A 26,296-nucleotide genomic window follows, 5' to 3' on the forward strand; every position below is an offset into this window, starting at 1 on the left:
CACCCCCTAGGGCAGCTCCAGGTCTCTTAACACTGCTTTTGTACATAGATACAAATGAAGAAAATTAAATATTTTACAACACTATGACTGTTTTCTGTCTTTGATTGTGCCAGCCTGCTCAGGAGCGTGCATCTGGATATAGACCTGCTAGAAAACTAAACAAACAAACAAACAAACAAACAAACCCAGCTGTTGTTATTATTCCACACTCTGTTTTCCTACACTTATGTCAGTGTATCTATTTTTTTTTCCGAGCCATAACGAAGCCAGCGGTAGCAGTTTGAAACGGGTGAAATAAAATCCCATAGACTGGCTATAGAGCAGGTATTTTTTTTATCACAGCACTGGAGGTGAGGGGGATTTCTTCACCCAACCCACCCACCTTTGTCAAGTGCTGTGGTTTATTCATACAGTAAATATTGCTTAATATTTACTTATATTTACGTCGTTATAACATCATCATATATGCACCGGAACTTATTTACATAATGTTATCTCACGGATATAAATTGTTCTGTACTGTGCTTGTGCTTCCCCAATTTAGATAGTCTTGGTGGTCTTCTTCAATGAAGGCTTAAGGTGTTCCTCCCATCTGAACTTTTCAACTTTGTCTTCAGAGCATGCACAGTTATGGTGTTCCTTGGTCTTTCTGGATCTAACTGGTCTAAATTCTTAATTTTGTGGCTAATTTGCTTTACATTTGCTAATTACTAATTAGTACATCCTGCTGCTTCCCAATATAGCTGTACCTGTCTATTATTGAAACTATTCACCTGGTGAGTTTCTGTTTATTTAAGCATTAAGCAACTAGTTAACCATATACTGGCTACTACATTGTCTAGAAAGTTATGATTTGTGTTATATTGGTATCTTGTAACTCAAGATGTATAAGCATCTTGTAACTTTGACTCAAGTTACATAGGCATCACAGGGAATGACACTGTTGGGCATGTTTGTTTTGTGGGGGATTGTGTTAACTGACAGGGTGAATTCGTTATGTGCCAATGTATTTCCTCTCCCAGCTGCATCTGCATACTGCCAGCCAACAAATGTATAGAGGTAACAAGCAGAAAAGAGTTTACTCAATACTCAGTTGGTCCTTACTTTATCTTTATGGACCACCCTCCAATTAAATAACACAGTACGTGAGATTCAGTAAAATATTTACATGCTTGACTTTAAAAAATACAGCAAAGGGACAGTGTAGATAACATGACACATAAAACCGTTTGCAAAACGCCATCTAATTTTTAAGCTCCAATGCCACTAAGGCTTAGTGGATCAGACTGCACCGACTTTGTGGAGCACAAACGCCGAGCCAGAGCCGTCTCCACCACCACCCACTGTCAGCGGTCATCCCCAAGCCAGGGGCACTTCTGGGCCACCTCCGAGGGCAGGAGGAGAGACAGGGACCGCCCGTTCAGAGACACCAGGAGCTGAAGCTGTTCCATGCAGTCCCGCAGGACCCCGTCCGGGTAGCCGCTGATTCGCAGGTCCAGGGGGCTGCGGTGGCGCAGGAGCCGGTCCGCAAGCCCCAGGCTGCTGGCGGCCAGCAGGGAGGGCGCGTATTTGGTGAAGGCATAGTCAGCCAGGCTGAGCTCCGCCACGCCCGCCGCCAGGCTCCGGGCGTCCGCCGCCTCCCGCGCGTCGGCCCCCCGGGCCTCCAGCCGCACCTGGCTGAAGTGCTCCAGGAAGAAGCTGACGGTGGGCGCCGCCAGGTCGAAGTCCAGGCGATGCAGGACGATGCACTCCAGGTTGCGGAGCTGCTGGCGGGTGAAGGCGTCGCAGCAGAGGGCGAGGAGCTCTTTCACGCTAGGAGGGTGCACCTCCACCTGCGGGTGGGGACAGGAGTGAGTGAGGGCGCTGCCGCCGGGAAGCAGTGCAGGGGAGCTGGCTCGGAGCCCGGCCTGTCCGAGCCCCCCTCAGGCCGGCCTCAGCGGGCCGCCACCCCCGGTGGTGGGGCAGCCGGGGCCCGGGGCCGCCCCTACCTGTTTGCAGGCGATGAGCAGCGCTGTTACCCCCAGGAGCTGGAAGCAGTCGGCGGCCACCGGGGTAGTGGCGAGAAAGCGGTCGAGGATGTTGACGGCCAGGCAGAGAGCCTCCAAGGAGAGCCCGAAATGCCGGTGCACGGGGATGAGCCAGCTGACCAGCTTGCAGCGCGCCTCTGCTGTCACCTACGGCACCGGCAGTGGAGGAATCAGGCGGGGCCGACCCCGGGCTCCCCCTCCCATTCCTCGCCGCCGGCCCCGCTGCCCCCACCTGCGGCTGCCGGGCGAGCGGCTCCCGCGGCTGGAAGCGGCTCTCCAGCCTCTTGCGGGAGCGGTACCAGCTCTCCCCGTAGTCGCGGAAAGCCTGCAGCTCCTGCGCGTTGTCCCCCACCTCCGCCGCCGTCCCCAGGCGCCGCCGCAGTGCCGGGCGCCGCGGGCAGCCCCCAGGGGAGCCGCCGGGCCCCCGGCGCTCCGGAGTGCCGCCGCACCGCCCGCTCGCCGCCGTCACCATGGGCTGGGCGGCCGTGCCAGGTCCGCTCCGGTCGCGGCACTGGCTATTTGAGCGGAGCGGTGGCCGCCAAAGGTGTCACCGCCCGCCTCCCGGGCAGCCCGCCCCGCCCGTCCCGTCGTCTGGGCACTTAGGGGATCACCGTCTCCAAAACAAAATCCGAGCCACCGAAACGTCTGTCTCTTCTCTGCCGCTTGCCCTCGGGCAAAAAGACCATGGAGTCGCAATGTGCCCTCCCGACCAGGGCCTCCTCGCTCTCCCGCGGCACAGAGAGCAAACCAGACAGCAGTGCCGTAAACCCACAAATGCGGCCAGCTGAAGCTGCTGCATCGATTTTGCCATTACCAACGCAGGCGTCTCTCCAGCTCCTAGCAGTTCAACTCAGAACCTCGTGAGCTTTAACAACTACCCCTCACTGCCCGTAAGTAACACTTCCAGTGTAGGTCACCAGAAACAGCACAGGAGGACAGCAGGGGAGAAAGCCAAGAATGCTGGAGCTCATGATGCAATCTGGGTCTCAGTTACGCTTTCATCCATGGACTATTTATGTGATGGGGCACTATTTTAAACAGCTGAAAGCAGGGAAATTAAAACAGTCCTGTACTCCAACCACCCATTTATAGTGTGCTAGAGATGTGGAAAGACCTGGAGAAAGAAAACCTCTTCTGGGTTAAGCACTGGGAAAGATGGCAATAGGAAATAAGAGCTTCAGGAAGCCAACGATACAGAAGAAAAACGGGAGGAGGTGGGAAGTCTACAGCGTGAATAGCAGCAGGAGGAACTCCTCTCGAAAGTGAGGACAGAGACCAGGAGAACATGTTGCCTTTAAAAAAAGAAAGAACACATTGCAGACCACAGTTGAGACTATGGTGACAAAGATCCAGAGATACTGAATGGTCTTGTGTCTGACAAATGCTTTGAGAAAAGTAACACGGAAGTGTTAACGGAAGTCTTTATTAAATAAATAGAGCAAAAGAGAAATTTCATCCACCCAAAAGAAAACAGGCACAAAAGTTGCTCGTGTATACTGCAGAAGCAGAAAGCGAGTGTAGCATCTGGTTTTTTGTTTCCTAAGTTAACTGTGCTTAACTGTACACCACAGTGTGACCTCCTTAATTTGTTTTACAGAAAATTGTTGCTCACAAAGAAGATCGTGCAATTTCCCAGTTATTACAATATATCCCCTTAACTTATTTCAGTTCTTTATTTAGAAGATTACAAAGCACAGCATGCTAGAAAAACACAAATAATAACTCTGAATTTCAACATTACCACCTGTAGATGGAAAAATCCTCTTATTTATCACAGTTGGATAAAGGAGAAGAACTCAAACACAATTCACACTTTCCCTAGGATTTAACCATTTAAGACCAACAACTCATTTGCAAAATTCAAACCCAAAAGAAAAAGCAGCTTGCTAATAACTGAATTACTGAGATATTTTTCTATTTTGTGTTTCCAAAGGATACAAATAAAACATCTCAATCAAAACATCAAATAAAACATCTCAACCAAAATAAAACATAGGAAATTTGTTTAGGGTACAGATTTAGTTTATATCTTCAATGAATAAAATTTGCAGGTTTTGATTTCAGTGTGGGAATATTGAAGGCAAAGTTGAGATCTTAAGATCTAAGATCAAAACTTCCAGTTCAAATTCTTCCTCGCCTAAATGGTGTTGTAAAAAAAAACCCCAAAAGTTACTTCCTGTCTCCTCTGAAATCAGGACTACCACTACATTATCATTATACATAAAAGAATAACAGATATGATCCCTGCTCCTTCAGAGCTGTTAGCAAACAGCTTTCCTCTTCCAGAACTGGTGTAAGAGCTAATGTGCACAAGCTGGACAGCAATACCAGTTTTGCTGTGATAATCTAAATGGATAGGATCCATGTATTTTGCATTTTTATGCATTCAATTTCCTGAATGCCCTTCCTGTATGTGATTAACCTCTGCTGTATAAAATCTTTATTTTTCAGATTAAACAAAAGTTGTCATCTACACTGTGCTTCTGTCTGTGAAGACAGTTCCTATTTGACTGCAACTGTTTAATGGCAGATCCTCCCCACCAATATATTTCTTATTCTTGAAAGCTAAGTTGGCAATTTAAAATTGTACTTCATAATTAGAAATAGTGTGGATAGGTGGAAGGTGAGACCATCTGATTCATTAAGCTATTCAGTTAAGGATTATTCAGTATTGAAGAAACAAGAAACAAAGGATCACACAGACATCCAGTCATTGTGAGCAAGTAGGGTAGGAGAAAACTGCCACTGGAAGTTTCCACTAGGAACTTCTCTGGTATTTCCTTGAAGAGGGTCAATGTGAATTTTGATCAATAAATGAAGAAAAAACACATGATCATCTCTTGAAGGGGGCCTGGAGAACTATGCAAAATTTAACACACAAAAAAGTATAGTACAGTTGCAGGAGTTGCAAGGATCAGGGTAAACAGGGAGGAATAACTGTGCGAAGAGGCACATCCCCCTCCTTGGGAGGAGCTGCTGGTCAGTACACATCTCACTGAGCACTCATTCACAGCAGTCCATACTATCATCTCATAGATGCTTATAGAGCATCTTCTCAACATAAATCATACAGAAAAATTAAGACTTCTCTAAGATGTCTTGGTTCAATACTGTAAATTCAGTTCCAAAAAAAAAAAAAAAAAATCATCACTTACGTAACCCATATTAGAAACATTTGTCTTCTGTTTGCATAAACAGAATTCGACTCAACTGAGATTCAGGATCGAACCTTCAATCATCAGTACACATTGTACTGATGGTATGATTAGCACATTAAGTTAAAAAAGAGAAATGGCTGTGAACAGTTCATAGTTTGAAAAAGCTGCTTGCAGTTATCATTCATACAGTCAAGACAAATGGCACCAAATATAGTGTAAAGGCTAAACATATCCAATGTTCATCTTAAAATTGATAAAAAGAAAGGCTGATCCTATGCAAATCATGCAGTCTATCCCCATCATGGCTGATATCAACCACACTAAGAATTTAAATACTTCCAATTAGTGTTGGAATGCATATTTCCCCTACAATTACTGAAGCTCTGTTTTGTTACTGATTTCTGATTTCAGTTACCATTTTCTGTTTTTATCAGCTCTTTGATGATGTATAAGACCTTGTCATCTAGAAAAGAAAAAAAAAACACAGTGTGAAAAAGAGCAACTTGATTCTCAAAATGCCAAAAACTGTAAGAGAAGTCTAGCTCTCGGCAACTTAAAATTCTAATGTTTTAGGCTATGCCAGAATCTAAAGCAAAACAAGTGATTACCATTTGGCAAGCAAAAGGACAAACAGTATGTACACAGTACCTCATCATAAAATTATCTGATGAACTGCTGATGACCATTTCAGTATTCCACAAGAGATTGGGAAAGTCGTGGGTTAACTCCAGATACATCAGCATACAGAACTCCCTTTCTTCCCCACCTACAATATGCTCCTGAACATCCAGTGTCCAAATTTTAAACTCTGCTCTGCTATCCCTTACTTTTGGGAACCAACAGGCCATTGGTTAACATTGATTTTGAGACAACTTGCTCAACACTTATAAATCATCTGTGCCTAGGATTCTCCACATATAATCTCAATTCTATTTTGAGATGCTTGCCTCACCATTACTACCACTACCTTGAATGCTGTTACCAGGGATATCTCTAAAATGGCAGTTGTGCAGATCTTTGTACATCTGAGGTGAGCCACACAATACATGCAGGGTTAGTAATGACTTTCTGGACACCTCTTAATGGAACTTTCATGTCACATGCTACTGTGTGAGGATGCAGTGTGCTAATTATTCCTCAGTGTTGCTACAAGGTCCATTTAACAAAGAGTACTGCCAGCAATAAGTTACCTTCAAGTGACATTTTGGGATTTTCAAGCTTCTTTTTCAAAACAGACTCAATGAGAACTCTCAGCTGTTTGAAAATTACTGCTATCTTAACAGGAGCCTATAAAGAAAAGACAAACATTTCATCATCAGACATTTCACACCAAAATACAGATCAAAATTTTACCCTACATATATATAAAGAAGAGTTTATAACAAGATTCCTGCAAACATGATGCACATATGTGATTTTTAATGGTAATGATAATCATGATAGATAGTGTACTCATTAAATGACTGCGCTTACATTATGCCATAGCTTTAGGTACCAGTTGTTCACAGTATCAAAGCCTGAAGAACAGCAGCTGAGAAAGGTAACTTAGAATGTGTTCCCACACAACCAGCATAAGAGGAAATTATTACTTCACTAATAAGCTGCCCAACTAATTGATTTTTTACCCCCTAAGGTAACAAAGTTCAAATTACACTTACACCTGAAATAAAACAGCTACGCATTTGCCTCTTGGGAGGTCCGCCAGGCCTCCTGACAAGGCAATCACAAGCCTTTTCTAAATGTCACTATGAATTTGGATACCTAAACATGAACTCGCTCCCAAAAATATTTCATTTTGTCCTTTCCTCCCTATTTCAATCTTTGTTTCATTTATGTTCTGCCTTTGGTACAAAAAGTAGTTGCTACAGCAGAAGCACAAAATGCAAGGTATTTTGCTTAGCATCTCAGTAGAAAAGTAGAAATTCTGAAACACTGTAAGATGTGATTAGCCCAGCAACTGCACAACTGTAGCCATCCAGGGACCAGAAAAAGAATCTCTAACAAATCCACAAGGGACCTGCTTGTTAAAATTCCCTGTTCATGAAAATCAGTGAATTAAATTAGATGAGTGCTTACTTGGATCAACAGACTGCAAAAAATTGTTTTGCTGCTTACAGTTGTCTTTGAGAGTAGCACAAGGCCCAGAGCACAGAAGGAGCACAGAAAATTGTAACCATGTAGCTGCCTGGATAGCATAATTTGCCATTTATCAGAATTTACAGAGGATCTTTTTATGACAACTATTTTGTCTGCAAAAAGATGCTAGGAAAATGCTCTTAGTTTTCCAGTTTCTAAGTAAAACTTATACACACAGAAAGGAAAAAATCAAATCAATAAAACCAAACACCCCAAGCCCAAGTAAGCAGCTATTTTACAATTTGGATTTTTTTTTCAAGCAATTCTGTCCGCACTATAGAACAGTATATACAGTAGAGTGCTAAAGGTAAATACGTAGTTACAAGATTGTAAAATTATAAGAAAGGGTAATATAAAAACAGTACACTCCTCTGCTTTTAGTACAAGCTTGATAAAAAAAGGTTTAGTCTGCACCCATTTTCAATACCTTTACTGAAAAAACACTTTCTTCTTGGAGAGAGAGGGAACTGATTTGTTGCACACCACATATGACAAGTCTATTCTTTTGAGTGTGATTTATTAAGATTTCATTACGTGTATATAAAATTTCCCATCATTATCTTAAATTCTCTCCCCTTTCTTCCCTCTTGTCTCCATCTCCCATACACAGTGATCTGAATCAAGCTAATGTATCAACTATGTACTATGAAAGCTCATGGAATCACAAAAGGTGATTAGTTATAACTCCAGTGCACCTGAAAATGGATCCAACCATCAACTGTCAGGAGACGCTCGCGATGCTGGACTTCTATATCCCCACCAAAAAGCAAAATGGGAAAGGGGGATATTAAAGTAGTTTCTCTCAAATACACCTTGGCATACCTCACCTGCATATAAACAAATGCAAACAATTAAAAACATCAACAAAAAATCCCAATCACATAACATTCTACAACGCTAAATTTGATTGCTACTTCTACAAGCAAGAAATACACTTTTTTCCTTTTTCAAGATGCAACCAAAACAAGTTACTGCAATCGATAGCTATTTGTCTGCCTTACACCACATAAAAAACCTAATTCTAAATAAGTGACAGGTTTATATGCTAGAAGCTAGCTAAAGCCACAGTTATCTTCTTCAAGCTCAAATAGAGACATAATATTAACCTAGTGGTGTTCATAGAAGCAACACTAGAAGTAGTAACTCTACTGAAGCAAAAGGCAGGCAAAGCTCTTTCATTATACATTCTTCTTGGGAACTGTTTTATCACTTTATCTATATCCACATATGCACATGCATAAATGTGGTACACACAGACACACACACTGCATGAAGTATGGGGTTCAGCATATGCTGATTCTGCCTTTGGAACATCCCGAATAAAGACAGAACAGGGTGAAATGAGCTGTAGTGAGAACAACGGACATAAAAAGAGTGCATCTTCATACAAAAGTGCAGGCTTAGTTTGCCCCAGTCTTCATGGAATAACTTACCTACCTTAGCTGCTGTCTTGTCATCACACTATGATGTTCTTGGGGGTCAGGAAATATTTTCAATTCTCAAAAAATACTATCACTTTATATGCATTAAAACGTCTAATACTTTCTGCTTCTCCACACTAAATCCGGCCATTAAACAACTGTCCAACTTTTGTTGTACCGGAAGTATAACTAAATACAAACACTTCAGTTTAGCAAATAGCTGACAAGATTTTCATTTGAAGAGGAAAGAAGTTAAAAAAATCAACTCACTTAGGGAGTTTAGCTGTCCATTACAGAATTGGCTCTTTTATTTTATTACTGGTGTATGTCAGTACCAAGTTTCAAAACCTCAGAATAGTAACAAAGCAGACTTTGAAAAGTTACTATTATATATTACTGTGTAAAGTGCTATTAAAATCAACAAGACTCTATTTAAAAAAAATCAAAGATACTATTAAGCTAAATGATACACAGAAAATGCCTTCCATTTATAGCTACCAGCTTCATCATGAACAGATTTGTCCATGACCTTCAGCTTCACCTTCTTTTTCTTCAGCACTCAGTTGACCCACTTTTATGAACTTTAGGATCATTAGATAATAACACTCTTGAACATAAAACAATAAGACATTAAATAACATACACCAGTTTGAAGTATACTAGAGGCAGAACTCCACCTTTACACAAACTACTAGCAACATTCACTATCTTCAACTTACCTTCTCCTGGTAAAGCAGCCATCCATAAGTCTGCAAGTCTCGATTTACAGAAGAGGGATGAACTTGAGCTTTACCCTGAGCAGTTTCTACCATGCAAGCCAGCTTCTCTGTAATATCCACAGACTTTGCATATAGTATTTTTCCTACGTTGTCATATAGCCCTGCAGTCAACACAGCTTTAAGAAGAGCTATTTCACTGAGAGACAGGGACTGTGTGGCTCCATTTCCATCCCCTCCACAATGTGTTGAAGGTGCTGTAAACCCTGCTGCTCTGACCACCCTTATGAGTTCTTGCTTCACGTCCTGAAATTAGGATAGTATTAGTAAAGTTTTGAATTAAAGAAGTTACATACTCCACTTCAACAGCAGGAAATGACGCTTCATCTGAATGATTCATGTTCTCCAGGAGAAATGCCTTACTAGAATAATCACTTGTATTTTCTGCAGCCATACTGGAATCCTAGCTATTTCTATGATAAAAACATTACTTATAACAATCTGATATCTAGAACATAGGATTAAATATGTGGAAATATATATTCTGCAAATACTAAATCTCTACCTGCAGTTAAAATGAAAAGATACACTTGCATCAAAGATCCAATTCTGCCTAGAAGTACTCAGTAAACCAAACTCAATAGGAAAGATCAATAAAAACAAACAATTTCTCACCAAAAATAAGAGGCCATTCGTGTACATTTGTGGCTCATCTTTCAAATTAACTGTTGTTATTTGATATCAAGAATAATATAAATATGTTAATCAATAAAGTTTTGATTCTCTGATGAAAGTAAGGCCTAGCTTCTCCAATGGCAGCAACTACAAAGCTGTTTACCAAAGTGCATATCCAAAACTCAAATACAGACGCAGCTACCTTGATTGAGAGTGTGCATTTCATCAGTCCCTAAATTCCACTTGCTTTTATGTTGTCCAAATAGTAACTGCCATATATCATGTCTTTAAAAGGGAATGACATTTTCAGAGGGAAATTTTAACAAATAACTTTATGAGTACAGAGCATAGTAAGTTTTACCTCCAGAGTTAACAGTGAAGTCCTATTAAGGAAATTCCTTCTGCAATAAGTCATTTCAGCACGATACCCCCCTTCCTGTCGGGCCCTTTTCCACCTAAGGGAAAAATAGTGAATGTCTTATTACAGCAAGAAACCCATCAAGACTGCAACAGAAGAGGCACTAAGTTAAAAAAGAAAAATGTGTTTTGAAAAGCATTCTCCACTCTAAATTAAATTGTATTAATGAAGATTAATTCTGCTGGTCTAAGGACACTCTAAAGAACACGACTGTAATGTAGATTTGACAGATACAAGGTGATTTACTCTCCACCCCCACACATTTCTGTCTCTCTGGACAGTCAAAACAAAATTCAGTCTTAGTGGTAATACCCTAAAGAGGAAAAAACCTGTATGTCATTTTATACATTTGTGCTTTAACAAATACAAAATATTCTGGTCAAAATACCACAAACAGCAAACAAAACACTAGGATAAACTGACGCAGTAAACTTCTGTATGTAAGCAGGCATAGTTAAAAGGTATTGAAAACCAAAACACTAAGCAAACTGTCCATTTTGTGTTACAGTACTTGGCAATCTATTGTTACTCTGAACAGAAAAAACTTGAAATGAAAGCAGTTCAAAAATATTAAGGATTCTTTACATAACTGTATTATCTGTTATCTGCTACTAGTTATGAGCATAGGAGAATCATCACTTACCCCAGATAAGCATTGTAGATTGTTATATGGTCTGAAACTGCCATAGCTAGAGATGATTTTGCAAGATCTGCTTCATCTTTTCGACCAATAGGTGTAGTAAATGGGGATTTTTCTGTCATAACAGCAGCCAAAGTTGCCTGCAATTTTTCAGTACACATCACTTAGAAAATTTCAGGCTATTTTTGTGTTATAAATCTGTAAGCTTATAACAAAATTCTTCTTTTATCATTATCTTAGAATTATGGGCTTGGGTTGCAAGGGACCTTAAAAATCATCTAGTTTCAAGCCCCTGCTTTAGGCAGGGACACCTTCCCCTAAACCAGGTTGCTCAAAGCCCCATTCAACCCAGCCTTGAACACTTCTAGCAATCGGACATCCACAACTTCTCTGGGCAACCTGTGCCAGTGTCTCACCACCCTCACAGTAAAGAATTTCTTCCTAATATCAAATCAAACCAAATGCTTCTTCAGTTCAAACCCATTCCCTCTTGTCCTGCTACCATATGCCCCTTAAAGAAGTTCCTTCTCAATGTCCTCAGATACTGAAAAGCTGCAATTAGGCCATGCTGAAGCCTTTTCTCCATGCTGTACAACCCAAATTTTCTCAGTTGCCTCAAAGAAGAGGTACTCCAATCCTCTCTGATCATCTTTGTGATAAACTCTGGACTCACTTCATCAGATCCACATCCTTTTTGTGTTGGGGCCACCAGAGCTGGATCCAGCACTGCAGCTGGGGTCTCATGAAAGCACAGCAGTGGGGAAAAATCCCCTCCCTCCCTCCCTCCCTCCCCCTCCCTCTCCCTCCCTCCCTCCCTCCCTCCCTCCCTCCCTCCCTCCCTCCCTCCCTCCCTCCCTCCCTCCCTCCCTCCCTCCCTCCCTCCCTCCCTCCCTCCCTCCCTCCCTCCCTCCCTCCCTCCCTCCCTCCCTCCCTCCCTCCCTCCCCTGCTCTGGATGCAGCCCACTGCACACAGAGCAGTGTGGGCAGCAGGGGAGGGAGGGGATTCTGGACACTTCTGGCTCTCTGGGCTGTGAGTGCCATGGCTGGGTCAAGTCCAGCCTCTCACCCACCAGCACCCCCAAGTCCTTCCTTCCCAAGGCTGCTCTGGGTCTGTTCATTCCCAGCATGTGTTGGTATCTGGGGTTGTCCTGCCCTGGTGCAGCACCAGTACTTGGCCTTGTGAGCTCCACATCTGCCCACTTCTGCAGATCCCTTTGGATGACATCCCATCCTCCATGGGTGTCAACAGCATTACTCAGCTGGGGTCATCTGCAAATTTGCTGAGGGTGCAGTTTATCCCTTTGTCTTATGTCACTGATGAAGATATTTAATAAGTCTGGTCCCAATATAGACCCTCAAGGGCACCACTTGTCACTGATGGCCATCAGGACACAGCCCTTGACCATGAGCCTCTGGATGGGACTGTACAACCACTTTCTTATCCATCTAATAGTTCACCCTCTGAATCCATCTCTCCCCAGTTTAGATGGGGGACCACAGTAAAGGCTTTGCAGAAATCCAGATAAACGAGTATGCAGCCTTTCCCTTGTCCACTGATGTGGACTTTCCATCATGGAAGACTATTGGGTTGGTCAAGCAGGACTTGCCCTTGGTTAAGCTCATGCTGGTGTCTTGAATCACCTTTCCTCCAAGTGCCATACTATATTTCTAGGAGGATCTGCTCCATGGTTCTTCCCAGGTAGAGAATTGAAGCTGACAGTTTAGTAGCTCCCAAGGCCCCTCTTTTCTACTTTTTTTAAAAGAAGATGGGTACAACGTTTCCCCTTTCCGAGTCACCTGGGACTTCACCTGACTGCCATAAAAGTAGTTGCAAAAAACCTGGAAAGCAAGCCTGTGGAGAATACCTAGGAGTTTAGAATTATAGAACTGCTTTGAGTTGGAAAAGACCTTAGAAATCATTGAGTCCAACCATAAAGAACACTTACATTATTCCCCTTCATGATGTCCAGGTGCCCTCACCCTAAAGTAAACATTTTAACTTGCATCATCCTTTCAAAATGCACATGACAAGAAATCAGATTAATGGCAAAGAATTAATAATTTCTATACTTTTTAAAATTTTTTTTCACTCACCACAGGATCCAAGCAGCCAAATATAGCGCCAAATATAAGCATTTTGCCAATCTTTACATTAACAGGAAGGGCTGCAAGGTGCTGGCCCAACGGAGTCAACTTGGGCTCGTTTAACTGACAAGCGCCAATCTTCCTCAAAAGATTCATTGCATTACCAATTACTTGCTGCTGTGGGGGATCTAATGCTCTAGAAAGAAAATCTTCAGGAGAGCCAAGACTGCATTTCTGTGAAGTAAAGGGACATATATTTCAATATAAAAATTTATTACAAAAAAGTTAGCTACACAGAAAACTGGAACACTGGTCTTGCATCAGAAGTTCACATTTCCTCCCGACCAAACAAGCATCTTGCTTCCTGGAAGGCTGACATGCCCCACATTAGGTTAACTAAACTTCACTGTTTGGAAGGGCTTCATATGGTATGACCACTGTTCAGGAAGTGTGTTACCAGTGATCGCTGATAAGCAGGGGACTCTCAATCCTGATGGGCTGCAGTTCAACCCAGCACTGATTTGCCAGGTTGCTATTCACATCCTACTCACTTAAGACATGGTGAGAGGTAATGGAATTCCTCCCTTAAAAAGAAATCAATTAGAAGGCTATTAACAGAGTTTAAAATTGTCACTCTGAGGCAAACTGGAATCATATTCATAATCACTATTCTCTGAACAGCATGCTCGTATTTTACAGCAATCAAAAGCTGAGTTACTCCCTGACCTGTACGAGAAGCCCCACTAAATAACTGCATTGGACTTTGTTCGTAGTAACAAACCCTTTCAACTATTAGGGTCAATAATTCCAAAACAGGCAATAGTGTGAAGGCTTAATTTGTCCAGAGGCATGCATAGTATTTTTAGCTAACAAGATGTATTGGGCTTGTGTTGCCAGGTTCAGGTAGTAGGGGCTGCATGGGTGAGTTTGGTGGGAAGCTGAGAGAGCAGCTTTCCCTACATCTAGAAAATGCCAGGTAGCTCCAGGGTAGATCCACTGCCCAAGGCTGAGCCAATATCATGGCTCCAGGAGAAGTTACTGCACAGAAACAAATTGCAGCCAGAGACGAGGAGGTGAGAACAAGTCTGAAGACACTAAAAACAGTGAATAAAGTAGGGGAGGAGGTTCTCCAGCTGCAACAGCCCATGGTGAGGAAGGCTGTTCCCCTGCAGTTCATGGAGGTCTGTGGTGGAGCCCACATTCAAGCAGGCAGGTGCCTGAAGGACGCTGTGACCCCGTGGAGAGCTCACACTGGAGCGGGCTCCTGGCAGGACCTGTGGTGCCATAATGAGAGGAGCCCACACTGCAGCAGGTTTGCTGACAGAACCTATGACCCTGAGGGGGATCCATGCTGGAGCAGTTAATGAAAAACTGCAACCTGTGGGAAAGATTCACACTGTAAAGGACTGTCTCTAGTGGAAGTGACCCCAAGATTGAGCAGAGGAAGGAGTTCTCCCTTTCTCTGAGGAGGAATCAGCAGCAGAAATCTGTGATAAACTGACCAAAACTGTCATTCCCCATCTCCCTGTGCTGATGGAGGATAGGAGGTAGGGAATTGGGAAATAACTTTATGACCAGGAAAGAGGGAGGGGAATTTTTTACTTCTCATTAACCTACTCTAACTTAATTGGTTATAAATTCAATTGATTTGCACAAATCAAGTCTGTTTTGCCTGGGACAGTAACTGGTGAGTCATCTCTTTGTGTCCTTATCTCTAGCTATGAGCCTTTTGTTATATTTTCTCTCCCATCCACCTGAGGTGGAGAGTAATAGAGGAGCTTTGGGGCCACCCAGCATCCAATCAAGGTCAACAACCCACCACACAAGGTTAGCAATTCTAAAACCAAAAACCATACCATAATATGAAGGCATAATTCCTCCAAAGGCACACGCAGTATTTCTGGAACAGAATATTCCATGAAGCTTTCAAACCTGCAACATCACAAAATATATATTCAACTAAATCTTTGAATTAAACTTGTAAATCTGGTTTTTACCTAGTCATTCTTTGCAATTCTTCTCTTGAGAGGCAGGGAAGGGAGTAGCATGGCCAAGCCATTCATACTTTGAATTAAGGTATGTGTGGTGGCTTTGAAAACAAGTTTAAGTCAGAGAGAGAAAGGCAGGAAACCCCAATTTTCAAAACAAGTCTGTAAAAAATGCTTTCAAACTGAAAAGCCTTTTAGGGGGCTAAAAGGCACACTTCATTGGTTAGATCAAAGACTTTCATGTTAATTCTTCCTCAGCTGAAAGTCACTTTAGGTTTTCACAGAAGGAGGAAAAAGGTTATTCCACTGCAGTAACAGAAACTAACTCTGCAGTGACCCCATCTCATTCATAGAGATTACCTCCTCAGAAGCATACAGATTTGTCTGATAGAAAATTCAAAGTTTAGGAGGTAAGGTTTGCACACAATTGATGTAAGCCAATCAGGTGGTGTAAAAAATTGATGTTCTACAATTTCCTGTGCTGCACTTTTCCTTTAATTATGAATTTTTTTTAAAAAACACACTACAGAAATATTAAGAATAAAATTAACTTTTTCAAAAAGGGTGAAAGGCTACCTAACACTTTACACATGTGATACTCAAATTCTTGTTTTGCTTGAGTTTTTTCCAGTTTTATCTTTCTGGTTAGCAGTAAGTAAAGTGATTTTCAACAATAATTCTTGGATTTGCACAGGAAAAAACCTACGGTATCGATGTGATTTACAGAATTTGGCTAAGTTTACCATACCTGTCTCTCGTGTACATTCGGAAGCAGAACCCATCCCTAACACGGCCAGCTCTTCCTTGCCGCTGCAGAGCACTAGCTTTACTAACAAAGGTCTCTTCCAGGGAACTCATCTGACTGCTTTCATGATACCTACATTATAAAGCAGATTCAGATTTCAGAAATGAAATTTTCATGTATCTATAACCTGAACACCAGCATATTGACAATATATCTAATGAGCAATTTTTGAAAATACATTTAGTGTTGAAAACCAAGCATATCTGGGAGGAACTGTGTATTATAATACCTTGAATACAAGTCACTAGTGAAAGCATAAAAACTGGAAAATGAAAGCTTTTTTATTTCATCACCTTGGCAATTCAGAACCATTCTAACACACTGTGTAGGGATTTTCACATTTAAAGTGTGAAGAAAAATAACTTTCAAAACCTGAGATAGCATAAAAAGTACCTTCTTCATTTTTAAAACAGTACTTAATCATAATTATCCATACATTATATCCATTATCTATGAACTTCCCTTGCTCTTCTCACCATTTCAAACTTCCAACATACATCCCAAACCTGTACCCAAAACTGCAAGCTTTTAAATGAGGTTAGCACATTTCTGCATCCAGAACTCTAATTAATAGATAATTACAAAAAGGATTGCTCTAAGTTAATAAAGATACTACAAAATCCTTGCAGCTCTATCCTCCAAATATGTACAGTGTGACTGATGAAAATCACAGTGTGACTGATGAAAATCAAACCCTCACCTATTTTCTTTTGTTCTCCCAGAATCAATTACAAAGACAACATCTGGTATTGTGATACCCGTCTCCGCTATATTGGTTGCCAAAACAATCTGGAAAGAGTAACATAACATTAAAAGAAGAATTGGAATGTGTAACAGGTTTCAATCTTTATATCACTACTATGGAGTAAGTCTGGTTAAATTTTTTTTACCCAAAAATGTTTCCTTAAATAATCTGACAAATAATGAAAACCTACATGACTTGGAAAATGGTCTAGTTTTCCCCAAGGAGAGAAATTAAGAGTTAAGAAATAATTTCACATTCACATTTTGCTTCATAATCCACCAAAATTACTGCTTAGTACCTGCCAAAATTGATCAACATTTAATTACATAGTTTGGCAGTAAATAAAATAGTATTTCTCCAAGATAAAAGCCATGGTTACTGGCTAACAATAGTTAAAATACAGGTAAGTAATAATTAAGGAAGATTACAGAAAAAATTTAAGTTTAAGAATTTGTCCAATATTGTCAGAATTTCCACAGCACATGGTCTTCTATCCATTACAGACCACTAAATTAGAATTGTTTTTTGCAGAGAGGAAATTCTAGGAACACCCAGTTGTTGTGTAATTCTGTATGATAACAATTCAGAGTTGCACCCACAGAAAATTTCTCTTTTCAGTTGTGAATTCTGTAAATATTACCTTTCTAATACCAAGAGGAGGTATTGTAAATGCAGCTGCTTGATCTTGTGTTGAAAGAACAGAATGCAAAGCTATCAATCTGTGCCTAGAACAAGAAATTGTAATAATAAATACACATTTATCAAATAACATGGAGTAAAAATATAAGACCAGTATAATGACAACATGTGGAGAAGAGCAGACAATTGAAAGAGTAAAACTTTGTATGATTACATATGAAAGTCTGCTTCATTGTTTTATTACAATAGCTAGAAAAAAAACCCCTAATTAGTTCATAGGGATGTTCTACCATTCAGTAAAAATGCAGGAAAAATAGTAATGCAGAACTGCTGGTTATTTTACAATAACAGTCTAGCAATAAAGGGAGCTAGCTGTTTGTAAACCCAGGTTCTTTAAATTGTGCTTCCAAGAAAATGACCGTAACAAATACATGCAACTTTGAGTAATAGAGGCCTTCAGAGATGAGACCACCACAGAGACTGGTACTTTCCTTCTCTTCCAGACCTTTACATCTCAGTCCATCCACAAATATTTAACAATTGACTGCAATTGTTCCTTTTATGCAGTTGTGCTGCTAACTTTTAGTTACCCTAAAAAAATTTTGAAATTATCTGTCACTACAACCCTAGGCCATTTCTCTTGGTAGATCCAGATGCTCTGGAGGTCTTCTCAGGAAGTAGTCACTTCCATGTAAACAGTAAGCCACAGAAATCTATATCCCAGGTATGGCAGCTTCCATACCCTAAGAAGCGGAAAAGAAGTAGTCAAGTGCTTTTGATTACATAAATTTGTTGAAGAATAAAATAGAAAGCAATGAAAGAAAATGTACCATACCATTCCTAAGTATCTGTCACTGTTGTTGAATAACTTTTAGACTATAGCAGTAAGAGTACATTTGCATTGTAGTAAAAGTACGTTTGTAGCAACATTAGCTCAGAGGTGTAACTCTCACTTGCCTTTACAAGAATAGCAAACCTTAATGAATATGTTTGTTGGGTTGTAAATTAAGAGTATTAACTTCATAAAAAGTATCTGCATTACCTGTCGTGCAAGTTAAATCTTCTGTCAGTTGAAATGAGATCATACAGCTGCTGGATATGAGCAAGGCCTGGTAAAAAGATCAGCACAGCACCTTCAATATTCTTGAACTGGGGACTTCTATCTGCAAAATAACAGCACAAGCATATAGCTAAAACAAACATGCATGGCAAACAGTTTCACAGAACAACAGGAACGAATGCCAGGCCCCTTAGTTAATGCTTCTTAGGATCTTTCCTAGGAGAATGAAATCAAGTACTTCATTATAGAAGTAGTAGAAAGCAGTGGAAAATAAATCCAAAGGACAACCCCAAGTACATAAACTTCTTAAGAAGCGGACTAGAAGTACCTAAGTATGCAAGCAACTCCAAAATAAGTTCAAGGTTGATCTTGTAAGGGTTCATATATAAGATAGCCTGCTGTGTACGATTGCTATACTTCGCATAGTAAGGAGTCAAATTGATACCAGATCCAGACTGGATTGGGATATACTCCTAAAAAACAAGAGTAAGCAGAAAAAAAAATCACACTCTTAGTATTTTAGAAGAACATAAAGAGCAGAAGGTGAATTTGCCATTCACTTGAAACAGAGACTGGGACAAGAGAAATTTAACTAATTTCCCACCAAAACCTGTGTGAGTTAGATTAAATCACAACCGCTTACATAATGTGTAGAAGTATCTACAACTGTTAAATGACATTTCAGATTTTAAGAAAAGGTAAATATTAAAGTCTCTCCAAGAGGTAAACAGTCCCCAGGGTCCATATCTGGCATTCAACTGGCATCAGTTCAAACTGGGATAACAAGATGTATACTCTTCTTTCAAGACTCCTATTTTTGGGTGTAAGAAATACACCCTCTCCCTTACTTCACCCTTCTCAACTAATGCTTGCAAGGAAAATTAAGAATGAACTAGGTGGCAACTCCTGCAATGTTTTGGTACAGGAAAAAAGAGTTAGCAGGAGAGATATACATTTGATTTTTTTCTAGACATCTTACATACATAGCATAGTTTCTAAATTAAGTGGCACTATTGTAAACTACTTCACTGTTACTCAATACACTTAAGGAAGCTTGACACCACATATCCTTCTGTACTCGAGGAAAACAATCAGAGCACACCAGACTATTTTTCAACATACATGTAAGTGCTTGATTGTAGCAAGCTAAATTTTCAGAAGTTTTGCAAAGCAAATCAGAGCAGACAGGCATCTTCCAAAAAATACATAGTCTAGATTAATAGCCTAAGTTGCCGAAGTCAGATGGCACTGATAGAATTTCCCCTTCAAGAGTTTTGATCCAAAAGCATATACAGCTGTCACTGCAGAGTACCTAAAGATTAACCATAACCTGTTAAACTAATGAGGTCTATACAACAATCTCAGGTAAATCATCTCATTGGGCATGCCAAGTTGGAGGATCTTGGGAGTTTTTTAGCTAAGGAAGGATAAGGCCTTTTCTCTTCTGTTGTGAAGTTCACTATGTAGGAGAATTCTTTGGGGAAAAAAAAATGGTTTCCCTGCTGCTGCTTATACATCCACAGCTGGTAATCTACGAGAGACCTCAATGTCAAATACAGCAAAATCAAGACAACTATATAGGAGTTGGAGCAGCAATCACAAGGGTGAAGCATTCATAAATATTAGTAGGAGTGCCATTGTGTCTGTTTTTTATAAACTGAATATCAAATATACATTTGGTATTTTACAATCCAACCACAATAAATTCAAAGGAATCAAAATGATTAAATAAAAAACCCCCAAAAGGTTCCAAGACAAAACTAAAAATGCCTGTTTCACCTGGTGCTTTGTAGTGCTTCCTCCTTTACTGGTAAAATTTATTGTTACTTCTTCCTCCTCCTCCAAAAACTTCTGACAATATTCTGAGTCCTTCTCCAGAATATAGCCAGTTGCTTCAATTACATCTTCAACATGGAAAATCTTTAGTGAAAATTCAAAGAAAAAACATGAGGCACATAAAAAACTAATCAGCAACTTTTTTCATTTTTTAAATCTTGCATAACAAAGTTGACCAGGGCCTTAATGTTGTAATAAATCTTGCACATTTCAACTTAAACTGTCATGATTTTTGAAAACCTAATCTTGGAGCTGCTAAAAGATTGTTAATGGGCTTCTCCACCTGATCACTACCTAACCTTTACCATAACCTACATAATATGCATAAGAAAAACTTATGCATATTATAACTTAAAACTTATGCATAAGAGTGCAGTGGCAAAGTTACACGGGGTGTGAGAAGAATTCTTTAATGCTTTCCTTTCTACCTAAGTTGAACAGAGAAAAATCAAAGTGTAACTGAGGGACTGACTGTAATCAATAAATCCATCACAAAAAATAGTACAGCTATGTACTCCAAAGCCCTGAAGCTATTCTATATTTTCATAAAAGAAAATGGACTACAAGTCCTTGAAATACTTGTTGTAAGATCTGTATTTCTGGTGAAAAAAAAAAGTGATATATTGTCTAGATACTAACTAGGCAAACACTGTATACATATATACAAAGTATCCTGCATAATCAAAATAAACATCTACCTACCTCAACAGGGTAGCTTCTCCCAGAGATCCTTAAAATGGGACAGTGTGAGAAATAGCTGGAAAACTTCTCACTGTCTACAGTGGCACTCATTAAAATCAGGTGCAGGTCTGAGCGTTTATGCAAGATCTCTCTCAGAATAACTAGCAAGAAATCAGACTGGACACTTCTTTCATGTACCTAGAATTAGAAAAACAGATCTATAGCAAGAATTTAGTACAGATCACGGCCCAGAATAACTGTAATTTCTGTAGAATAGTAAAGAACTGATAACCTCATCAACAATAACATGAGATATACTTGACAGGAGACCATCTTCTTGAAGTTTCCGAAGCAGGACACCTGTTGTACAGTACAGCAGTCTGGTGGCTTCTCCTGTTCTTGATTCCATACGAATTTGATATCCACACAGGGAGTTCTTAAGAAAAATACATTAAAAATATGGAATAACTTAAAATAACATACAAGCTAACAACATTCAAAATTAGGTGAGATTTAGTAGTCAGATTCAGATACAAATTTGCTAATTAAGTAGTATAGTGAATGACTGCTACACTTCCTCACAAGTACTTTACTTTGTTGAGAAAGGAAAAAATAATGAAATTTACCCAGAGCGGCAAAGAGCTGATAAAAGCAGGGTTGTTTTCAGGACTCTTGACAGTTTCACAAGTATTTTTGTACAAATTGACCTAACAAATACAGCCCTTTGGCTTTCTTCAAGTAACAAAATACTTATGCTGGAAAGGGCCTCTCTCAAAGCAGGGCCTCACTCAAGGCCAGACTGGATTGTTGAGAGCCTAATTTGGGGGACACTGCTTCATCCCTAGTGGTAGTGACACAACAGACCCTGGGCAATCTGCTCAAATCTTTGACCATTCCATATATGAAACACTGTTGCTTTATATCAGCCTCTGAAGAATTTAGGAATCATATATGGACATCTACAGGTTCACAGGTGACAAGAGAAAAAGAAACAACTGACATACCAAGAAGTCCTTTTCAAGAGAAAATAACATCTAGTTGTTTGGTTGGATAAGAAATAATGTTCTCACTTTTTGTCAACAATCCAGCCCCCTGTATTTGATCAAGACAACAAAGGAATTAAGACACTTCTTACTTTTCCTCCTGGTCCTGATTCACAGCCTAGCTCTTCACAAACCCTTGTTGCCAGACTCACTGCTGAGATTCTTCGGGGTTGTGTGCAAACAATGTTGCATTTTTTTGACCCTTCATCTAGCAACAAGTCTTCCAACAAGAAATGGGGCACCTGGGTACTCTTCCCACTGCCTGTTTCACCAGCAACAACAACTACTCGATGTTTTTTAAGAGTTTCTACAATTGAGTATCTGTGCTTAAACACAGGTAACTCCTGCCTCTCTTTCAGAAGCCTCTGGTATCTAGAGGAACTCTGCAGCTTCTTGAACAAATTCCTTGAAGGTTCCAAATTATCTGCATCTGAGGTCTCAAGGGAGAGACTGCTGAAGTCCTCATCAGGAACCAAGTTTTCCCAGGAATCTTCAGGACCCTCAGACAGTCTTGGCTGGTTTTCAGACTGTAGCTGCTGCTGCTGTTTCAGTTTGTTTAACAATTTAGCAATAAAGGTATCACGCGGTTTGTTGGTTTCTATCTTGCTTTCCTCTTCCTTTTTCCTTTCGATATCCCTCCATTCTAGCCAGACATCTCGGTAGGTAGGAGGCAGCAACTGATGAACTGACTTCCAGTGAAAAAAGCAGAAAAAATTATATATTATGTACTACTTAGTAATATCACTATTTTTAGTATTTTATGTGTAAACAAACTCAAATGTTAAAAGATTTGACAAAAAACAAATAGGAAACCATTCTAAATACAGAAACTATGAAAGCAGTAAAATAAATGTCAACAATATGTCTTTATTAGCTTTCAGTTTTCACAAGTCTGAAAGTATAGCTTTAACAAAAAAATCTTTTCTCTATGCTGCAAAGCATACACACAATTACATAAAAACTTGAAATATGTATGGAATGAGAATATGTAATGGAAGCAAAGAATTTAATGGGAAATACTACATGAAACTATTTTTAGAACACAACTATAGGTACCATAGCAAAAAAGTACAAAAGCAGATTTGAGGCCAAGAACAGTAATGCTGTTAAGAAACTTACCTGTCCTTTGGTTAAATGGTAGAGCGCCAAAGTAGCAGCTAGATGTTGTGCTTGCATACTATCTTCTGTTACGATTGTAGGACACATTGCCATTACATCATCTGATGACTTGATAATCCTGACCCTTAAAGAAAAATTTCAAAAGCAGTTATCTCAATTTTCTGCAACCAGTATAAACAGAAAATACCTGTATGACATAACATTTTCAGCAAATATTCCAGCAGTGAATTTGTGTTTTTTTTTTTCATTTTACAAACATCTCCATTTTCTTCAAGTCAGAAGCATTTATATACATACAGATTACCACTAAGGTTAGGTGCTTTGGAAGAAGGACCCAATGTTTGTGTGCTTGTAACTATTTAGGATAGATCAGGATGACATTCAACAGCCTACCAAGATGCAAACACCTGTTTAACAGATAAACAGCAGTCAGAGCAGGAGCCAAATTTCTCATATTCTTAGGGATGGCAGTCTGTTAGTAGTTTTTAGCTTGAGCAAGAAAACAAGCTCTGTTACTTGGTTCCTACAAGAAACATTACTTATTTATAACTTTGTGTCTGCTTTACTCATATATGGTAATATTCTATTCTACAACTTTGTATTTTAGACTTGATTTCTAAAATAAATTTAAGATACTGCACTGTTTTGCCCATAAATTTACAGTAACTTTGACAGAAATTTTCAACTTCCACTTTATTTTAAACAATTTTCAGAAGGGTTTTGGTATTCATAAACTTGAATCTCTGATTTAATATGTTATTTTGAATAATAATACCAAACATAAGTTGTTAAAATCTATCTCACAAGGGTGCTTCAGACTAATCTTTCATTCAGCAGCACGCAAATAAAAATAAGATTCTAGTGAAGGAACCCATAAAGCAGGGATAAGGGTTTTTTGTGATTTTGTCTATGCTAAGCATCACTTTTGCAGAGCTATCCAGAGTAAAATACCTCCCTGATGGACTAACAAAGGGTTTGGGTTAAACACTGTATTGATATAAATCTCTACCAAAAAGAGAGAATTGACAAGATATTTTGTTTTCAAATGAACCAAAACGCAAATGTAAAGATTACAGGAAATACATACCTACATTTCCAATATTTTCCAACGGGAATTTTTTCGAAAGAAGGATTTGGGCTCTTCGGAAAATTCTTTCTGCACCAATCAATCAAAAACTGTTTTGGAGATTTACCAGTCCAGCTTCGAGCACTATAATCAAAATTTCTTATATCTAATGGATCTCTCCTTTTCACTGTAAGAGCAGAAAAACACATTCTAAATCCTCCTAAAATCTATTTTACAGTCCTTTGAAGAAATTTTTACCTTTTATTCACATATATTTTACTAGATAGCACAATTTTCTGAAATATTTTGCAGAAATATAGATATTGATGCTACATCACAGAAACTTCTGCTTTTCCTACAGAAGTATCTGTCGGAAAATTAATGACAGTATTTTGTTATCTTTGATCGTCCAGTAATTTTAGGAGTTTCATTAAAGTCTGGTTATTAGAAAATGTTTTAACAGTTTGAAGATTTATAATGAAAATAGTTTAAAAATATGAGAGTGAGACTGAAACAGCAACTAGCCCTACAACTGAAAAAAATAAAGAAATCTAATTTTTAAGACATGACAGCATGACAAAAATAGCTTTCAATGTAATCTGCTAAAACAAGTACAGATCCTTTAAAGTCAGCTTGGTCAGTGAGACAGACTGTATGCAGATGACACTCAGTGGGAGTGTTGATCTGCTGGAGGGCAGGAAGTCTCTGCAGAGGGATCTGGACAGGCTGGATTGATGGGCTGAGGCCGATGGTGTGAGGTTCAACAAGGCCAAGTGCCAGGTCCTGCCCTTGGGTCACAACAGCCCCAGGCAGTGCCACAGGCTGGGGCAGAGTGGCTGGAAAGGACCTGGGCGTGCTGGTGACAGCAGCTGAACATGAGCCAGGCTGTGCCCAGGTGGCCAAGAAGGCCAATGGCATCCTGGCCTGGATCAGCAATGCTGTGGCCAGCAGGGCCAGGGCAGGGATTGTCCCCCTGTGCTGGGCCCTGCTGAGGCCACACCTCCAGTGCTGGGTCCAGCTCTGGGCCCTCACTGCAGGAAAGGCACTGAGGGGCTGGAGAGAGTCCAGAGAAGGGCAATGGAGCTGGGGCAGGGTCTGGAGCACAAGTGCTGTGAGGAGCAGCTGAGGGAGCTGGGGGTGTTTATCCTGGAGAAAAGGAGGCTCAGGGGAGACCTTATCACTCTCTACAGCTGCCTGAAAGGAGGCTGTGGCCAGGTGGGGGTCAGTGTCCAGGCAACCAGGGAACCATTGCCTCAATCTGCATCAGGGGAAGTTCAGGCTGGACATTAGGAGGGATTTATTCACAGAAAGAGCTGTCAAGCATTGGACTGGGCTGCCCAAAGAGGTGGTGGAGTCACATCCCTGGAGGCATTTAACGAACAACTGAACTTTGCACCCAGTGCCATGGTCTAGTAGACATGGTAGTTTTTGGTCACAGGCTGGACTCAATCTCAGAGGTCTTTTCCAAGCTAATTGGTTCTGTAATAGTCCACCATCCTTTCCCACAATCGGAGCTTGTTCACTCAGTACTACAACCCTAGCAAAACAAGAACTAATTCTGGAAATTTGTGGTATGATTCAAGCTTGTACTGAATGACTTCCAACCCACCTTTGTCTTCCTTTGCAGCACCATCAGGTTTTTCAAGCAAACTCAAGTTCAAAGTGGTTTCTTGAGGTTGAGATGAGGGAGTTTTTTTCTTTTCATTTTGCTGTTGGTTTGAAATCTTTATAGCTGGATTAAATACTGGATGGTCCTCAAGTGCTGCCATTTCTGTCAGAGAGAGAATATAACTTATACCCATGAACTGCTTAAGAACCAACTGTAATAATTCATACTGCATACACAAAACCAGGACTAGTGAAATTTTACTGACTTTTTAGAATTTGACCGAGAAAGAACAGATTCAGAAAAGCCTTCATTTCACAAAGTGGCATAAAAGATAACGAAATTATCTTCAATTCAACCTGACTCCAAGATTTAATTGCTTAACAAACATGCAGATCAGAAAATAAAGCACAGGTAACTTGCATAGCTCTA

The 26,296-nt window shown here is 40.2% G+C and overlaps 2 protein-coding genes across 2 annotated transcripts in view; both read right to left on the minus strand.

The window, feature by feature from the left end:
• Window positions 1-1,146: 1,146 nt before the first annotated feature.
• Window positions 1,147-3,314, minus strand: CCNO (cyclin O). The gene is given in 6 exon segments (XM_036403734.2): window positions 1,147-1,832; window positions 1,989-2,174; window positions 2,260-2,565; window positions 2,567-2,625; window positions 2,671-2,864; window positions 3,223-3,314. Coding segments are annotated over 6 exon segments (1,323 nt in total). The 3' UTR covers window positions 1,147-1,346.
• A 120-nt stretch (window positions 3,315-3,434) lies between these two features.
• Window positions 3,435-26,296, minus strand: part of DHX29 (DExH-box helicase 29) — a 29,206-nt gene continuing 6,344 nt past the window's right edge. Inside the window, exons 8-27 of the mRNA XM_036403113.2 lie at window positions 25,868-26,029; window positions 24,280-24,445; window positions 23,193-23,316; window positions 22,166-22,762; window positions 21,323-21,466; window positions 21,052-21,228; window positions 20,293-20,433; window positions 18,842-18,986; window positions 18,496-18,616; window positions 17,455-17,539; window positions 16,770-16,858; window positions 16,013-16,141; window positions 15,133-15,208; window positions 13,286-13,510; window positions 11,195-11,331; window positions 10,495-10,588; window positions 9,462-9,764; window positions 8,017-8,148; window positions 6,376-6,472; window positions 3,435-5,648 (exon numbers count right to left, since the gene is read on the minus strand). Coding sequence (XP_036259006.1) covers window positions 5,593-5,648; window positions 6,376-6,472; window positions 8,017-8,148; window positions 9,462-9,764; window positions 10,495-10,588; window positions 11,195-11,331; window positions 13,286-13,510; window positions 15,133-15,208; window positions 16,013-16,141; window positions 16,770-16,858; window positions 17,455-17,539; window positions 18,496-18,616; window positions 18,842-18,986; window positions 20,293-20,433; window positions 21,052-21,228; window positions 21,323-21,466; window positions 22,166-22,762; window positions 23,193-23,316; window positions 24,280-24,445; window positions 25,868-26,029 — 3,200 coding nt within the window. The 3' untranslated portion in view covers window positions 3,435-5,592. The remainder of the gene's footprint in view (window positions 5,649-6,375; window positions 6,473-8,016; window positions 8,149-9,461; window positions 9,765-10,494; window positions 10,589-11,194; window positions 11,332-13,285; window positions 13,511-15,132; window positions 15,209-16,012; window positions 16,142-16,769; window positions 16,859-17,454; window positions 17,540-18,495; window positions 18,617-18,841; window positions 18,987-20,292; window positions 20,434-21,051; window positions 21,229-21,322; window positions 21,467-22,165; window positions 22,763-23,192; window positions 23,317-24,279; window positions 24,446-25,867; window positions 26,030-26,296) is intronic.

Source organism: Molothrus ater, chromosome Z (genome assembly GCF_012460135.2).
Source record: "Molothrus ater isolate BHLD 08-10-18 breed brown headed cowbird chromosome Z, BPBGC_Mater_1.1, whole genome shotgun sequence".
In the NCBI taxonomy this organism is placed as follows: Eukaryota; Metazoa; Chordata; class Aves; order Passeriformes; family Icteridae; genus Molothrus; species Molothrus ater.